Below are 14,389 nucleotides of genomic sequence, written 5' to 3'. Positions count from 1 at the left end.
AAATAATTATTTGTAGGAGACAAAATAAACTCCCAAAGTGTAACAGTTAATGGAAAGAAGTAAAGCTACTGTGAAGGTACTGGGTATTCTCCCATAAAATAAGATAATCTTTACTTCTCTTAAGATACAGAATTCATATATGAAAGAACTTACTTATTCTGCCCAATTATCTTTATAGTTTTGATCAAGGGTTAATGAGCAAACTTACTCTAGATGAGTCATAAGAAGGACTTGGTTGACCACTTGTTCCCCAAGATGCCGTACCTCCTCGTTCATCCATACCTAAGGAGAGAAGAAAGTACACAACATAAATCCAAGAGGATACTATGATGGGTTTTGTTTGGTACAGCAGAGACTACAATTCAGTGAGTGGTATCTGCATTTGATTGGAACTGTCTGTGTATCAATCTTTGTCTCAGAAATCTGCAGAAATAAGTCATTTAGGAGTATCTTTATCACTGCTGTATACAATGCTCTAGAGCTTCCCTGGTGGCTCAAATGGTAAAGAAGCTGCCTGCAATGCAAGAGACCGAAGTTCAATCCCTGGGTCGGGAAGATCTCCTGAAGAAGGGAATGGCAATTCACTTCAGTATTCTCGCCTGGAGAATCCCATGGACAGAGGAGCCTAGAGGGCTACTGTCCATGAGGTCGCAGAGTTGGACATGACGGAGCGACTAAGCATGCATGCACGTGCACACTCACACATACAGCTCTATATGCACTGCAGAATTTTAGAGCCAATATAGGTCTTTGAACACTTTCAAACAAAGGATAATCTAGGTCTCTCTACCTATGCACCCATTCTAAGAGTAGACGAAATCTCAAAGTTTAGCACTGCCTCCATGAAAATATGAAGTCAATAAAGGTTAGAAAATGAAGCAAGTTAAACAATTGCTCAAGTTAATAAACTGGTTTCTATCAAAGCACTCAGTATTCTTAACTGAAGATATCAAACTAAAGCTATTTCAAACCATATCATATCAACATTAATGATATTAAAATGATGTGACAATTTATCCTAAGAAAATCTCCCCAAAAATCTGATCCTAAATGAGTAGATCCACTCTTAGGAAAAGTGCAAAGGAAAACTCAATGCGAGAAGGATAAGTTACCATGAACAACGGAACAATTCACTGTTCTCCTTAATAGACTTTCTGAAGTTTTGGTGCCATTATTTTCATCGTCCAACCAACCTCCAGAAAAAGCTGAAAGAATTGGAGATCTCTCAATCTAGCCATTTATCCCTTTTCTGTTTTGAGAACAGTCTTTCTTATCCTTGACACTTTCCCAATCCTTTCTGACCTCTTTCTATGGTGAAATACAAATGCTTGGCTTTTTTTGCTTCATTCTTGCATGAGAAACTCTAGATGCTACAAAGACAGCTTTTTATTAAGTTTAGAACCTCTTTTTCTTAAAAAAATAGAAAAGGAAAAAAAATCCTTGATGTCTTCTCTGAGATTTAGGTGAGAAGTAGTCTGAACTAAGTTAAATATTACAAATTCTCCCGTAACTAACCACAAGCCCCAGGGCTCTTTCATACAGACAAAATTGTCATTTAAGTATTAGGTGACAACAGGAAGGAAAGGAAGTCAGTACCCAAAGTGGAATACACTAATTACTAATTCATGTAATAGGCCCCTAATTTATTGTTTTTATGATTCTGTATTTCCTACATCAAAAGCAATATAGAGAAAAGATGGGCACTACTACAAATAGCACACCAAACATAATTTCAAATGAAAAAGAAGCTTTGAAAACACACAGATTACATGTAGGAAAAAAAAAAAAGTGTCCTGTTCATTCTTGGAGAATTCTCAGTAAAATTCTAGATTTACTTCTACAAGTTCATGTAAAGAATACCAAGAATATTCTTGATATAAGAATACAAGAATAAAGAATACAAGAATATCATGTAAAAACACACTGTTACCATCTCTTCAGCATCCATTTATCTGTGATTCGTTTTCCAAACATTTTAGATATGATTCCAATCAGACTCAATCTAAGACAAAGACTACTACTGATCTATAAAATCCATTAATATAAAACTACTTATGAAATTGCATATAACTTTAGGAAAAGTTTTATTTAAAAAGATCATACTTTCCATTTGTGACTTTTTTCTACATGTGCTACGATTTTTAAAATATCATGTAGCAAAAGTAAAATATGAACGTAAACTGGTTCCTAAAAACAGGTTCTCAAATATTTGTACACCCATAACTCATAGGAGCATTATTTACAATAGCCAAAATGTGGAAGCAAGTTCAACATCATTGACAGATATATGGATAAACAAAATGTGGTATATACATACAATATAATATTATTCAGTTTAAAAAGAAAGGAAATCCTTAACATTGCGTTAAGTGAAATAAGCCAATCACAAAAGGACAAACACTGTTTGGTTTCACTTACGTAAGATACCTAGAGCAGACAAATCTACAGAAACAGAAAACAGAATGGTGGGCCTGGAGGCGGGATGACTTCCACTGAACATTTAGAACATGGAAGACAAACTTATTTTGATGATCCTATTCTAATGAAAATAATTCATTTTAGGATTCTGAACTGTCATATCAAATAATTAAATATGAGGGCTATGTGTTATTTTCAATACATTTATTTTTTAAAAAGAGGAAAAATAGGAGCCTGCTATTGAAAACATCTCAGACAAAATGTTCAAGTCATTAGTAAGATTTTGAGAAAACACATACTTAATTTTCATCATGTGACACTAACTACTTACTCAACATGTAAGAAGAGCAAAGATTAAACGAAATGGTAATTAATTAAGCCATGAACTAAAGAGTACTGCATACCAGTGATACTAAACATGTAGAGGACTCAAAAGATGCTATAGAATTTAAAGGATCGGCTAGGGTTTAAACTTAGAGCTCTGTAGCTTTATTGTTAAATGTATCCAGACTCTGAGTAAAAGAAGGTCGTGGCTGGCACTGACAAAGCAAGAGTCATCCTTTAGCACAATGACTCCTTTCTGCTGAAGACAATAGCTGTACAAACTGAAATCTAACAGGAATAATAAGCTTTCCAAAGCATCAGCCATAAGACCAAGGTAACCAGGAACCAAGAAATTAAACACAGAAAACAAACAATAGAGAAACTGATCAAAATCTGAAAAATCACTTATCAACAAGAAAATACACCATAGTTGTAATACAGTAATTAGAAGGAAAACATTTCTATTAAGATATGCCTGAACCACCATTGCCATATATTTTTCTTTCCTTCCTATTTCTAGCCTACACATGCCAATTCAACAAATTCTGATATGCTAGTGCCTCAACTGACAGATTAAAATGGTAGATCCCACAGAAAATTTAGCAATAATTAAGTAGAAACACTTCTGAGTTTTGCTTAACTTTCTAATCCACTTATTCTATTTCTATTCAACAAAATTAAAAAAGATTAACCAATAATTTAACTAATGCAGAGATTTAAATGACACTTTTTTATCTTTTATATACAGAATCTAAGTACCTGCTTTTCTGAATGGAACCAATTAAAATCCAATATATATTTTGATTCCATGTGTCTCAATATAAAAGGCATACTATTTTATTTAGTATCTTCCAGGAAAGAGCAAACATTACATTTTAGACCCAGTATCTAAAAATACTGGTTTGTGAATTAAATGCAACAATCTGCTTCTTTCTTTTGTAAAACATTCAATACAAAAAGTAATTGAAAGCAAATCATAAATTACTATATATACAGGTACTTCCCTAAGAAGTGGGCCTGGGCCTTCTGGCCTGGGAACCTGAAGAAGGAATAAAAGGTGTAACCAAAGTTTTGAGATGGCAGAGAGCAAGACTCATGAGGAGAAAGTAAAACGTCTAGTGTTAATTTCTTTTCTATGAAGGACTCAGATACCAGTCTGCTTGCTTCTTCTCCACTCCACCACCATTTTCTATTGAAAGCATTCCCTTTCTTGAGTCAATATAAACTTATGTCACAGCTTCTATCCCACTCCTTTCATTTTCCTAGCACAAAGTATTAGAGACTTCTCTAAGTTTTTAACAATGAGCAAAAACTGGAAACGAGTTTTTTTAAATTACTGACTTGTTTTATACCCTATATGCCTGTTTCCCATCTCGCCATCACATCTGGGCCCCCAGAGTATCAAACAGTACACAGTTTGTGTATATAAAGCATTATTCAAGGCTTAGTGAGTGAGGCTCAGACAAGAAATGCCTGGAGGTAAAAGAGGTGAATGACAAGTAGAGCTGCTGACCAGCTCCTCTCCCACCTGTCACCACCAGACCTACACCACCTAGACTCCTTCACCCTAGACTACAAGGAGGGAAAGGGAGAAACAGGTCTAGACCTGGAAAATATTTCAGGTACTGGTGGGGAGTCTAGCGAACAGAGGACTGAAAGGGAAAGGAGTACAATACAAAGAATATCCCTGCAGCAAAGCTGCAAGAAGTCAACACAGCCACTTGGCCTGGTATTATGCCAGAGAGCTTATCCTTGTGGGAAAGGGACATATATAAAGTTGGGAGGAAGGGCACAGGGGATGATTGTATACTTTTCTGTCTACGTCACACACACAGAGCTTTCAGTAGCCCTGAAATCAAGTTTTTATTCTAGCAAATAAAATGTACTTCAAAAATACCAAATCCCAATACTGTTATAAATGAGGAAAAGATAATATACTTTTGTAGGACTGCCATCTGCTATAGGGTGATTCAATAGATAATGTGATAAAAGAAACCTGCCTAGAGATAGCTATGTCAGATACCGAAAGCTATGGATGTATCGTTTCAGTATTTCTTCACTCAATGTTATCTGCAGAGTAATGATATTCCTTTAGATCAGACTCAAAGGCTGCAATCAATTGTACAATAATATACACTTAAAAACCTACCATCATTTTTTATTATATTTTTTTAAATTTTAGGTACTTGTTAAGTAAATCTACTGATATGTTTGTCCAGAAACTCACTGTGAAACAGAAACAACTAGAATATAAAAGCAAACCTTTGATTTTATGCTACAAATGCATGAAAAAAAAAAAAAGATAGAAAAGCTATGGAAATGTAGAAATTGTAAAGATATTTAGAGAAGACCTTCTGCTTCATAGGCATACACATGGCTTACAGAAGCATTTATTTTACTAATAAAAACTTGAGCTTCTATACAATGAATTGTCAAATTAGAAAGTTTGATTCTTTTTAAAGTATGCAAGAGGGCTTCCCTGGTGGCTCAGTGGTAAAAAATTCACCCGCCAATGCAAGAGACATGGGTTTGATCGCTGATCCAGGAAGATCCCACAAGCCAAGGAGCAACTAAACCCATGGGCCACAACTATTGAGCCTGTGCTCCAGGCTGTGCTGGAGAGCTCAGAACCTTCCTGTGCTCCAGAGCTCAGGAACTGCAACTGCTGAGCCCATGCGCCACAACTACTGAAGCCTGCGTGCTCTAGAGCCTGTGTTCCACAATGAGAGAAGCCGGTGCACTACAGTTAGAGTAGCCTCTACTTGCTGGAATTAGAGAAAAGCCCACGCAGCAATGAAGACCCAAGCACAGCCAAAAATTAATAAAACATGTAAGAAAATAAGATCAGTAAAAAGATTTGAAGGAATGATCTTTTTAGCTCATCTTTAAAATTTAATCACAATTTCTGTTTGGTATTGATGAGAACAAAGATTTACAAGCAGGGATATTCTAGTGCCAAAGTACACTAGAATAAGATAATTAAGCATGACTGATTTCAATAAAATGACTTATTTTGAAAATAACTTCCAAATAGTGATTTTTGCTATGCTATTTTTACTAGCCACATCACTCTATATAAATGTCCTGTAAATATACAATTAAACAGGGCATTAACAGTGATTTAATCAATGATTTAAGAATAGAGGATCAAAAGGAAAAAGGCAGATGACCAAAAGGCAGGTCTATCTGTTTAGGAAAAATTAAAGAACTGCCTAATGCCCAGGGAGTGAAAGAAACTAAGTTTTCAGAGGGCAAGCAGGTATTCTGTACCACCTTTAGAACTATCTAGTGACCTGATATACTGAGGATTTGCTCTGATTGTCTAAAGAGCCATTCTAACCCTGACAAAGATCTTGAGCTACCTCCAAACCTCCTCTAAACTAGCTGGCTGTCAAATTTCTGGAAACAATGCCCTCTTAGTGCATCTGAGAAGCAACTGCATTACTCCTCTGTAGTCTGAACAATGAAGCCCCACACCTAAACTACAATAACATATATTTTCTTCAATAGAGGCACAAAAGAAGTTGCCTCAAAAAAAAGGCCCAATGCCTCTTCTCCAACTCTGGATAAGTCTCAGCCAAAAATGTCCCTATTAGTTCCTCAATGATACAATCCCATTAGATTTACCTTGTAAACAGTTCTAAAATCTGACTCACTATTTTTAACATGATCATCTTAGTCTGAGTCACCATCATCTCTACCTGTATCATGGCAACAGTGTTTTGAAAAGTCTCCCTGCTTCTTGGCCCTGCAACAGTGTGTATTCTCTACACAGGAACTAGAACAACCTTTTCAATACAACTCAAATTCTGTCAATCCTATGTTCAAAATCTACTCATCTCATTCAGTATTAAATCCACTGGTCAATAATGTTTCAAAGTTTCCACTTCCCACCTCTCTGACTTCATCTCCTACTATTCATTCTCTTCAGTTCAGTTCAGTTCAGTTCAGTTCAGTTCAGTTGAGTCGCTCAGTCATGTCGGACTCTTTGCGACCCCATGAACTGCAGCACGCCAGGGCTGCCTGTCTATCATCAACTCCCAGAGTTCACTCAGACTCATGTCCATCCAGTCAGTGATGCCATCCAGCCATCTCATCCTCTGTCGTCCCCTTCTCCTCCTGCCCTCAATCCTTCCCAGCATCAGTCTTTTCCAATGAGTCAACTCTTCGCATGAGGTGGCCAAAGTACTGGAGTTTCAGCTTTAGCATCATTTCTTCCAAAGAAATCCCAGGGCTGATCTCCTTCAGAATGGACTGGTTGGATCTCCTTGCAGTCCAAGGGACTCTCAAGAGTCTTCTCCAATACCACAGTTCAAAAGCATCAATTCTTCGGCACTCAGCCTTCTTCACAGTCCAACTCTCACATCCATACACGACCACAGGAAAAACCATAGCCTTGACTAGATAGACCTCAGTCGGCGAAGTAATGTCTCTGCTTTTGAATATACTATCTAGGTTGGTCATAACTTTTCTTCCAAGGAGTAAGCGTCTTTTAATTTCGTGGCTGCAGTCACCATCTGCAGTGATTTTGGAGCCCCCCCAAATAAAGCCTGACACTGTTTCCACTGTTTCCCCATCTATTTCCCATGAAGTGATGGGACCGGATGCCATGATCTTCGTTTTCTGAATGTTGAGCTTTAAGCCAACTTTTTCACTCTCCTCTTGCACTTTCATCAAGAGGCTTTTGAGTTCCTCTTCACTTTCTGCCCTAAGGGTGGTGTCATCCGTATATCTGAGGTTACTGATATTTCTCCTGGCAATCGTGATTCCAGCTTGTGTTTCTTCCAGTCCAGCGTTTCTCATGATGTAGTCGGCACAGAAGCGAAATAAGGAGGGTGACAATGTACAGCCTTGACGTACTCCTTTTCCTATTTGGAACCAGTCTGTTGTTCCACGTCCAATTCTAACTGTTGCTTCCTGACCTGCATACAGATTTCTCAAGAGGCAGGTCAGGTGGTCTGGTATTCCCATCTCTCTCAGAATTTTCCACAGTTGATTGTGATCCACATAGCCAACGGCTTTGGCATAGTCAATAAAGCAGAAATAGATGTTTTTCTGGAACTCTCTTGCTTTTTCCATGATCCAGCGATCACTCTTTTTCTTCAACTACATGGATCCCTGTTTTTGTTCAAGCATGCTCTCTCCTTAGGGCCTTGCCACTTGTCTTTCCTCTTCATAATATGCTTCCCCAGATATCTGAATGGTCTGTTCCCCGAATTTCCTTCAGGTCTCTCTGTTTAAATGTTGTTACGGAGGGACATTACAATCTGGGTTTTTTCCCCCAGTACACTGACAGCTCCATGAAAATTCAGTGTTTCATGTTTGGTGCCTGGAACAATGCCTGACACACAGTAATCACTAACAAACATTTGTGGAAGAAATAAATGTATCAAGTAGAATAATCAGTTTAATAAAAGTGGGGGTGAAGCTGGTTCCCTATTTGTTAGCTTATCATTCTTAATTAGACAATAATCAAAACCAATATTCTAAATATTTATATTGAACAGTAGTTTGAAAATAACAGTAAGAAGCAATTAGGCTATAAATGACTCAATCAACTAGAGAGCAACTAACCCCAAAGAACAAAAATTATTTTAAAAGTTATAGAGAAACCTAAATCTTCATTAGGCTTGGTAGCTAAACAACACACAGACATTAAATATCATAGCTCTGAAATGAACTCATCATATGTCCTTCGAAAAATCATTTTGTATTCACTATAGTACTGCCTAAAGTATATTGTTACAAAAGGAAGTCTAAATAAAAACTATTCCCAGAAGTTTCATAGGCAGCATGATGTTGAGACATTTACAAATGTGGTTAGAAATGTAGTGATTCTCTTAAATTTGCTAACACATCTTTCATATTCCCTTAACCAGTTACTCAGCTTCCCTGGTGGCTCAGAGGTTAAAGCGTCTGCCTCTAATACGGGAGACCTGGGTTTGATCCCTGGGTTGGGAAGATCCCCAGGAGAAGGAAATGGCAACCCACTCCAGTATTCTTGCCTGGAGAATCCCATGGACGGAAGAGCCTGGTGGGCTACAGTCCATGGGGTCACAAAGAGTTGGACACGACTGAGCGACTTAACTAACTTAACCAGTTACTCACTGGATTAATTTCTACCTCGGCAATATTTTGAGTAACTATCCCTTGTTCTCACATATACAGTGCTCTGGTTGAGATCCTATACACTGCCTATTCTCCTATTATGTTCCATTCCCATCCACAATTAACACTGCCAGCACACTTATCTTGCTATAAACATAAGCTGGATCACATCCATTCACTTTTCAAATATGATCCATCATTCCCTCAGAAATAACACTCACACTTCTACGTATGGCATGCTTCAAAGTGGCCTCAATTCACTTTTTCAGCTTCAGTACATACTATATCCCTCAGAAAACTCAATGCTCCAGCCTCAACGAGACATTAATCACTCCCCACGTATACCGTTACTTGTCACACATTCATTTTCTACTCCTACTGTTTCCTAGTCCCAGAATACTCTCCCTTACCTTTTCTCTCACCTATTGAGTTTCTAATTACGAATCAGTCTAAGATAAAATGTCCCCTCCTCTGAGAAGTGTTCTCCATCAACTAAGTACTTATTTTGTCTTCAACATTGATAGCCGTTTTTCATGAATATCCTACCAATAAAACTTTGTAACAGGAACATACCTTGCTCATCTCTATGTGCTTCTGGTACTTTGCAGAAGTGTGGCAATTTGCATTCAAATGTCTACTACGTGGTTAAGGAATATATAAAATCAGAGTATTCACATGACAATCTGTCATTAAGAATTTAGTAACTAAAGATGGGTTAAAAAAACTTCAATAAAGAAGAGGGATGTGTTACAATCTAAGTAGCTCTTTAAGAATTAGTAAAATAATATTAAAGTATTATTTTTAAAGCATACTGCAAATATGCTAGAAGAAATCTCAAAACTGAACTAGTGAGTTCAGCTTCCAACATGATACACTAAACTCCTACAGACAGCTACTATAAATTCCCAGAAAAAATATAAAAACTGACTGACTGACTGAACGGAAACAAACTACCTAAAGGCTCCACCTTAACAGTAAACCTAACAGGTCTACCAAGAAAATGAACAAAACTTGGCTGATTTTGGATGGAAATATAAACTTGGAAGAAGAGACCAGAATGAATTTTTCCTTTTAACAGCTTTTGTATGAGTTTCCCTATAATTCAGTTCAGGTGAGTTTCCCATTTTAAAGCTTTATCCTGGAGGCAAGCAGCAGCCACAACATGCAGGAACTAAAATTTCAATAGAAAACTCACTGTCATTCTGAATAGAAGGAAAAGAGGACAGAACAGGACAACCATAATCACCAGGAAATAATGAAAGACTCCTAGAAAAGATGAGGCCCAAATCTTGGGCATGTCTCTGCTCAAGTCTTTGGCTGAGTCCTAATGTACACATCCATAGGGTACTTTGCAGCTGAGGCTAAAAGAATCAAATCAAGAAGCAGGTGCCAATCTCACGCAAGATAAAGAGTTTTCACTATGAGAGTCTAATCCAATTAATGGCTCACTAAAACAAAGAAATCAAAACTCCTTGGAGGAGCATGATTTCCACACATAACATTCATAATATCTATGCAACCAGCCAAAATTCCTTGACAATGACATGTGACTCAATCTCAAAGAAAAAGATAATGAACAGAGGCCACTTTCAAGATGACCCAGATACTGAAATTTTCAGACAAGGAAATTAAATCAAATACCTTAACTATACCCAGTGAAATAAAGGACATATGCTCTTAATGAATTAACAGACTGGAAATCTCAGAAAACATATACACAAAAAATCTAAAGTTTAGAAATAAAGATTACATTATCTGAAATCTTTAAAAACAGTTTCTGGATGGGTTTAAGAAAGGAAACAGGTCATAGAAGCAAGGCCCGATGCTGTAAAGAACAATATTGCATAGGAAGCTGGAATGTTAGGTCCATAAATCAAGGCAAATTGGAAGCGGTCAAACAGGAGATGGCAAGAGTGAAAATCGACATTTTAAAAATCAGTGAACTAAAATGGACTGGAATGGGTGAATTTAACTCAGATGACCATTATATCTACTACTGTGGGCAGGAATCCCTTAGAAGAAATGCTGTAGCCATCATGGTCAACAAAAGAGTCCGAAATGCAGTACTTGAATGCAATCTCAAAAACAACAGAATGATCTCTGTTTGTTTCCAAGGGAAACCATTAAATATCACAGATCCAAGCCTATGCCCCACCAGTAACGCTGAAGAAGCTAAAAGTTGAACGATTCTATGAAGACCTGCTGCTGCTGCTAAGTTGCTTCAGTCGTGTCCAACTCTGTGCGACCACATAGACGGCAGCCTACCAGGCTCCTCCGTCCTTGGGATTCTCCAGGCAAGAACACTGGAGTGAGTTGCCATTTCCTTCTACAAGGCATGAAAGTGAAAAGGGAAAATGAAGTCGCTCAGTTGTGTCCAACTCTTCGCAACTCCATGGACTGCAGCCTACCAGGCTTCTCCATCCATGGGATTTTCCAGGCAAGAGTACTGGAGTGGGGTGCCATTGCCTTCTCTGGGAATGTAAAAGTAGGAAGTCAAGAAACACCTGGATTAACAGGCAAATTCAGCCTTGGAATATGGAATGAAGCAGGGCAAAGACTAATTGAGTTTTGCCAAGAGAACACACTGGTCATAGCAAACACCCTCTTCCAACAACATGAGAAGACTCTACACATGGACATCACCAGATTGTCAACACTGAAATCAGACTGATTATATTTGCAGCCAAAGATGGAGAAGCTCTATACAATCAGCAAAAACAAGGCCGGGAGCTGACTGTGGCTCAGATCATGAACTTCTTATTGCCAAGAAAGCAGGGAATACCACTAGACCATTCAGGTATGACCTAAATCAAATCCCTTATGATTATACAGTGGAAGTGAGAAATAGATTTAAGGGACTAGATCTGATAGACAGAGTGCCTGAGGAACTATGGACAGAGGTTCATGACATTGTACAGGAGACAGGGATCAAGACCATCCCCATGGAAAAGAAATGCAGAAAAGCAAAATGGCTGTCTGAGGAGGCCTTACAAATAGCTGTGAAAAGAAGAGAAGTGAAAAGCAAAGGAGAAAAGGAAAGATATACCCATCGGAATGCAGAGTTCCAAAGAATAGCAAGAAGAGATAAGAAAGCCTTCCTCAGTGATCAATGCAAAGAAATAGAGGAAGACAACAGAATGGGAAAGACTAGAGATCTCTTCAAGAAAATTAGAGATACCAGGGGATATTTCATGCAAAGATGGGCTCGATAAAGGACAGAAATGGTCTGGACCTAACAGAAGCAGAAGATATTAAGAAGAGGTGGCAAGAATACACAGAAGAACTGTACAAAAAAGAATTTCACGACCAAGATAATCACGATGGTGTGATCACTCACCTAGAGCCAGACATGCTGGAATGTGAAGTCAAGTGGGCCTTAGGAAGCATCACTACAAACAAAGCTAGTGGAGGTGATGGAATTCCAGTTAAGCTATTCCAAATCCTGAAAGATGATGCTGTGGAAGTGTTACACTCAATATGCCAGCAAATTTGGAAAACTCAGCAGTGGCCACAGGACTGGAAAAGGTCAGTTTTCGTTCCAATCCCAAAGAAAGGCAATCCCAAAGAATGCTCAAACTACTACACAATTGTACTCATCTAACACGCTAGTAAAGTAATGCTCAAAATTCTCCAAGCCAGGCTTCAGCAATACATGAACCGTGAACTTCCAGATGTTCAAGCTGGTTTTAGAAAAGGCAGAGGAACCAGAGATCAAATTGCCAACATCCGCTGGATCATCAAAAAAGCAAGAGTTCCAGAAAAACATCTATGTGCTTTGTTGACTATGCCAAAGCCTTTGACTGTGTGGATCACAATAAACTGTGGAAAATTCTGAAAGAGATGGGAATACCAACCACTTAATCTGCCTCTTGAGAAACCTATATGCAGGTCAGGAAGCAACAGTTAGAACTGGACATGGAACAACAGACTGGTTCCAAATAGGAAAAGGCTACAGCTAAGACACAATACAGTCAAATAAATAAAAATAGTATTACAAAAAAAGAATAGAGATGAAAAACATTTTCAAATAAAATAAAATTAAGGATTTGTTACCAGCAAAATTTCAGTATAATAAATACTTAAACAGGTTTTTCAAAGCTGAAGGAAACGTTACCAGAGAGGAACTTGGGTCTTGGGGAAGGAAAAAGGAACATCAGAAACACTAAGAAAACTTTTTTTTCTTTTTAATTATTTTAAAAGTTGTTTATATAAAAATTGCAATATTCTCTCAAAGGGATTACAATGTATTTAGCTGTAACACATATGACAAATACAGCATTAAAAATGGCAGGATTGGGGGTACCTATAAAATTACAAGATTTCTACATGTTTTGTGAAGTGGTAAAATATTAACTCTAAATAGACTGAGAGAAGTCAATGACATATACAACCTGAGAGAAAATACCAAATGGGGGGCTCGGGAGGAAGCAGAGGCATCACTAAAAAGCCAACCAATAAATTAAAATGGAGTCTTAAGAAATCGTCAAATCCAAAGAAAGAAATACAGTTGAATAAAATATAGGAAGAAAAAAATCACAAACAAATAAATTAGAAGACCTTAATCTAAGCATACAATAAGCCACTCCATTTCTGTCTGAGGGAAAAGACAGAGAAGCAATCCAACAGATAAACCACTCCTTTCAAGGAGAACACACCTTGTTGCTCTGTGAGCTCATAAAGTTCACACTGTTGTTCTTCTTCAACAAGACAATTATATTTGGGTTTGGTGTGGGAAAAGGAAGATGAAAATATTACACTCCCCTTGCACATTAAACAAAAAATACACAGTACCACACCACTGTGAAAACTGCATTCAGAGGTTTTTTATGTTTGTTTTTACAGTACCCATCAGTATCATAAGTCAGTACCAATAAAGCAGCCTCTGCATAACTATCAAGTACATTTTGGTGGATTTTTGCTGATTATATAACACAATTTGCTATTTAAAACAAGCTGTGTGAGCAATTACTATTCTTAATTCCACAAACAATTCTATTCATTTCCTATAATGAAGCCTGTGGACTCCCTGCGTTCAAGTTTTAGACCATTAATTCCTCTAATGGCAACACATTCTGCCTCTCTCAAAGGAATGCTGTAAGAATATTTCCATCACATTTTCCTCATGTTTTATAATCTCTTCCTCACATACTGTTCAAACTACCACTCACTTCTTTCTAAACTCACAGAACAAACATTCATATTGACTACCTTCACTCCTTGCAATTTATGTACTTACTAATAAATCTCTTGCTAAAGAGATTCTTCATAAACCAGACAAGTAAAGCCCAATGCCAGTCACAAAGAACGCTCTCAGTAAACATTTGTGTACAGGATAAAATGGAACTCTTTCATGTCATCAAAAGTTATCCTAATTATAAAGCATAAAGGCCCCTTCTTGGTCATTTCTTAGATCTCTATTGCAGATGTCCTATAAATTGCCAGACACTAAATATTTTACATTTGTGGGTCATATACTCTATTTACCAACTATTCAACTCTACTACTATAGTACAAATAGGCCAGGAGATATGTAAATAAA

At 37.5% G+C, this 14,389-nt stretch overlaps 1 protein-coding gene across 7 annotated transcripts in view; it reads right to left on the bottom strand.

Moving 5' to 3' along the window:
• Positions 1–14,389, bottom strand: part of TCF12 (transcription factor 12) — a 390,660-nt gene that overhangs the window by 243,791 nt on the left and 132,480 nt on the right. For all 7 annotated transcript variants that reach the window (XM_018054262.1, XM_018054263.1, XM_018054259.1 and 4 more), the window contains exon 4: positions 209–282. Coding sequence is in view for 5 of the 7 variants with exons in the window: in XM_018054259.1 (XP_017909748.1) it covers positions 209–282 (74 nt within the window). In the remaining 2 variants the exon portion in view is untranslated. The remainder of the gene's footprint in view (positions 1–208; positions 283–14,389) is intronic.

Source organism: Capra hircus, chromosome 10 (assembly GCF_001704415.2).
Source record: "Capra hircus breed San Clemente chromosome 10, ASM170441v1, whole genome shotgun sequence".
Classification (NCBI taxonomy): Eukaryota; Metazoa; Chordata; class Mammalia; order Artiodactyla; family Bovidae; genus Capra; species Capra hircus.
Note: the sequence above shows the minus strand (reverse complement) of the source record. Positions and strands in the feature narration are given on the sequence as shown.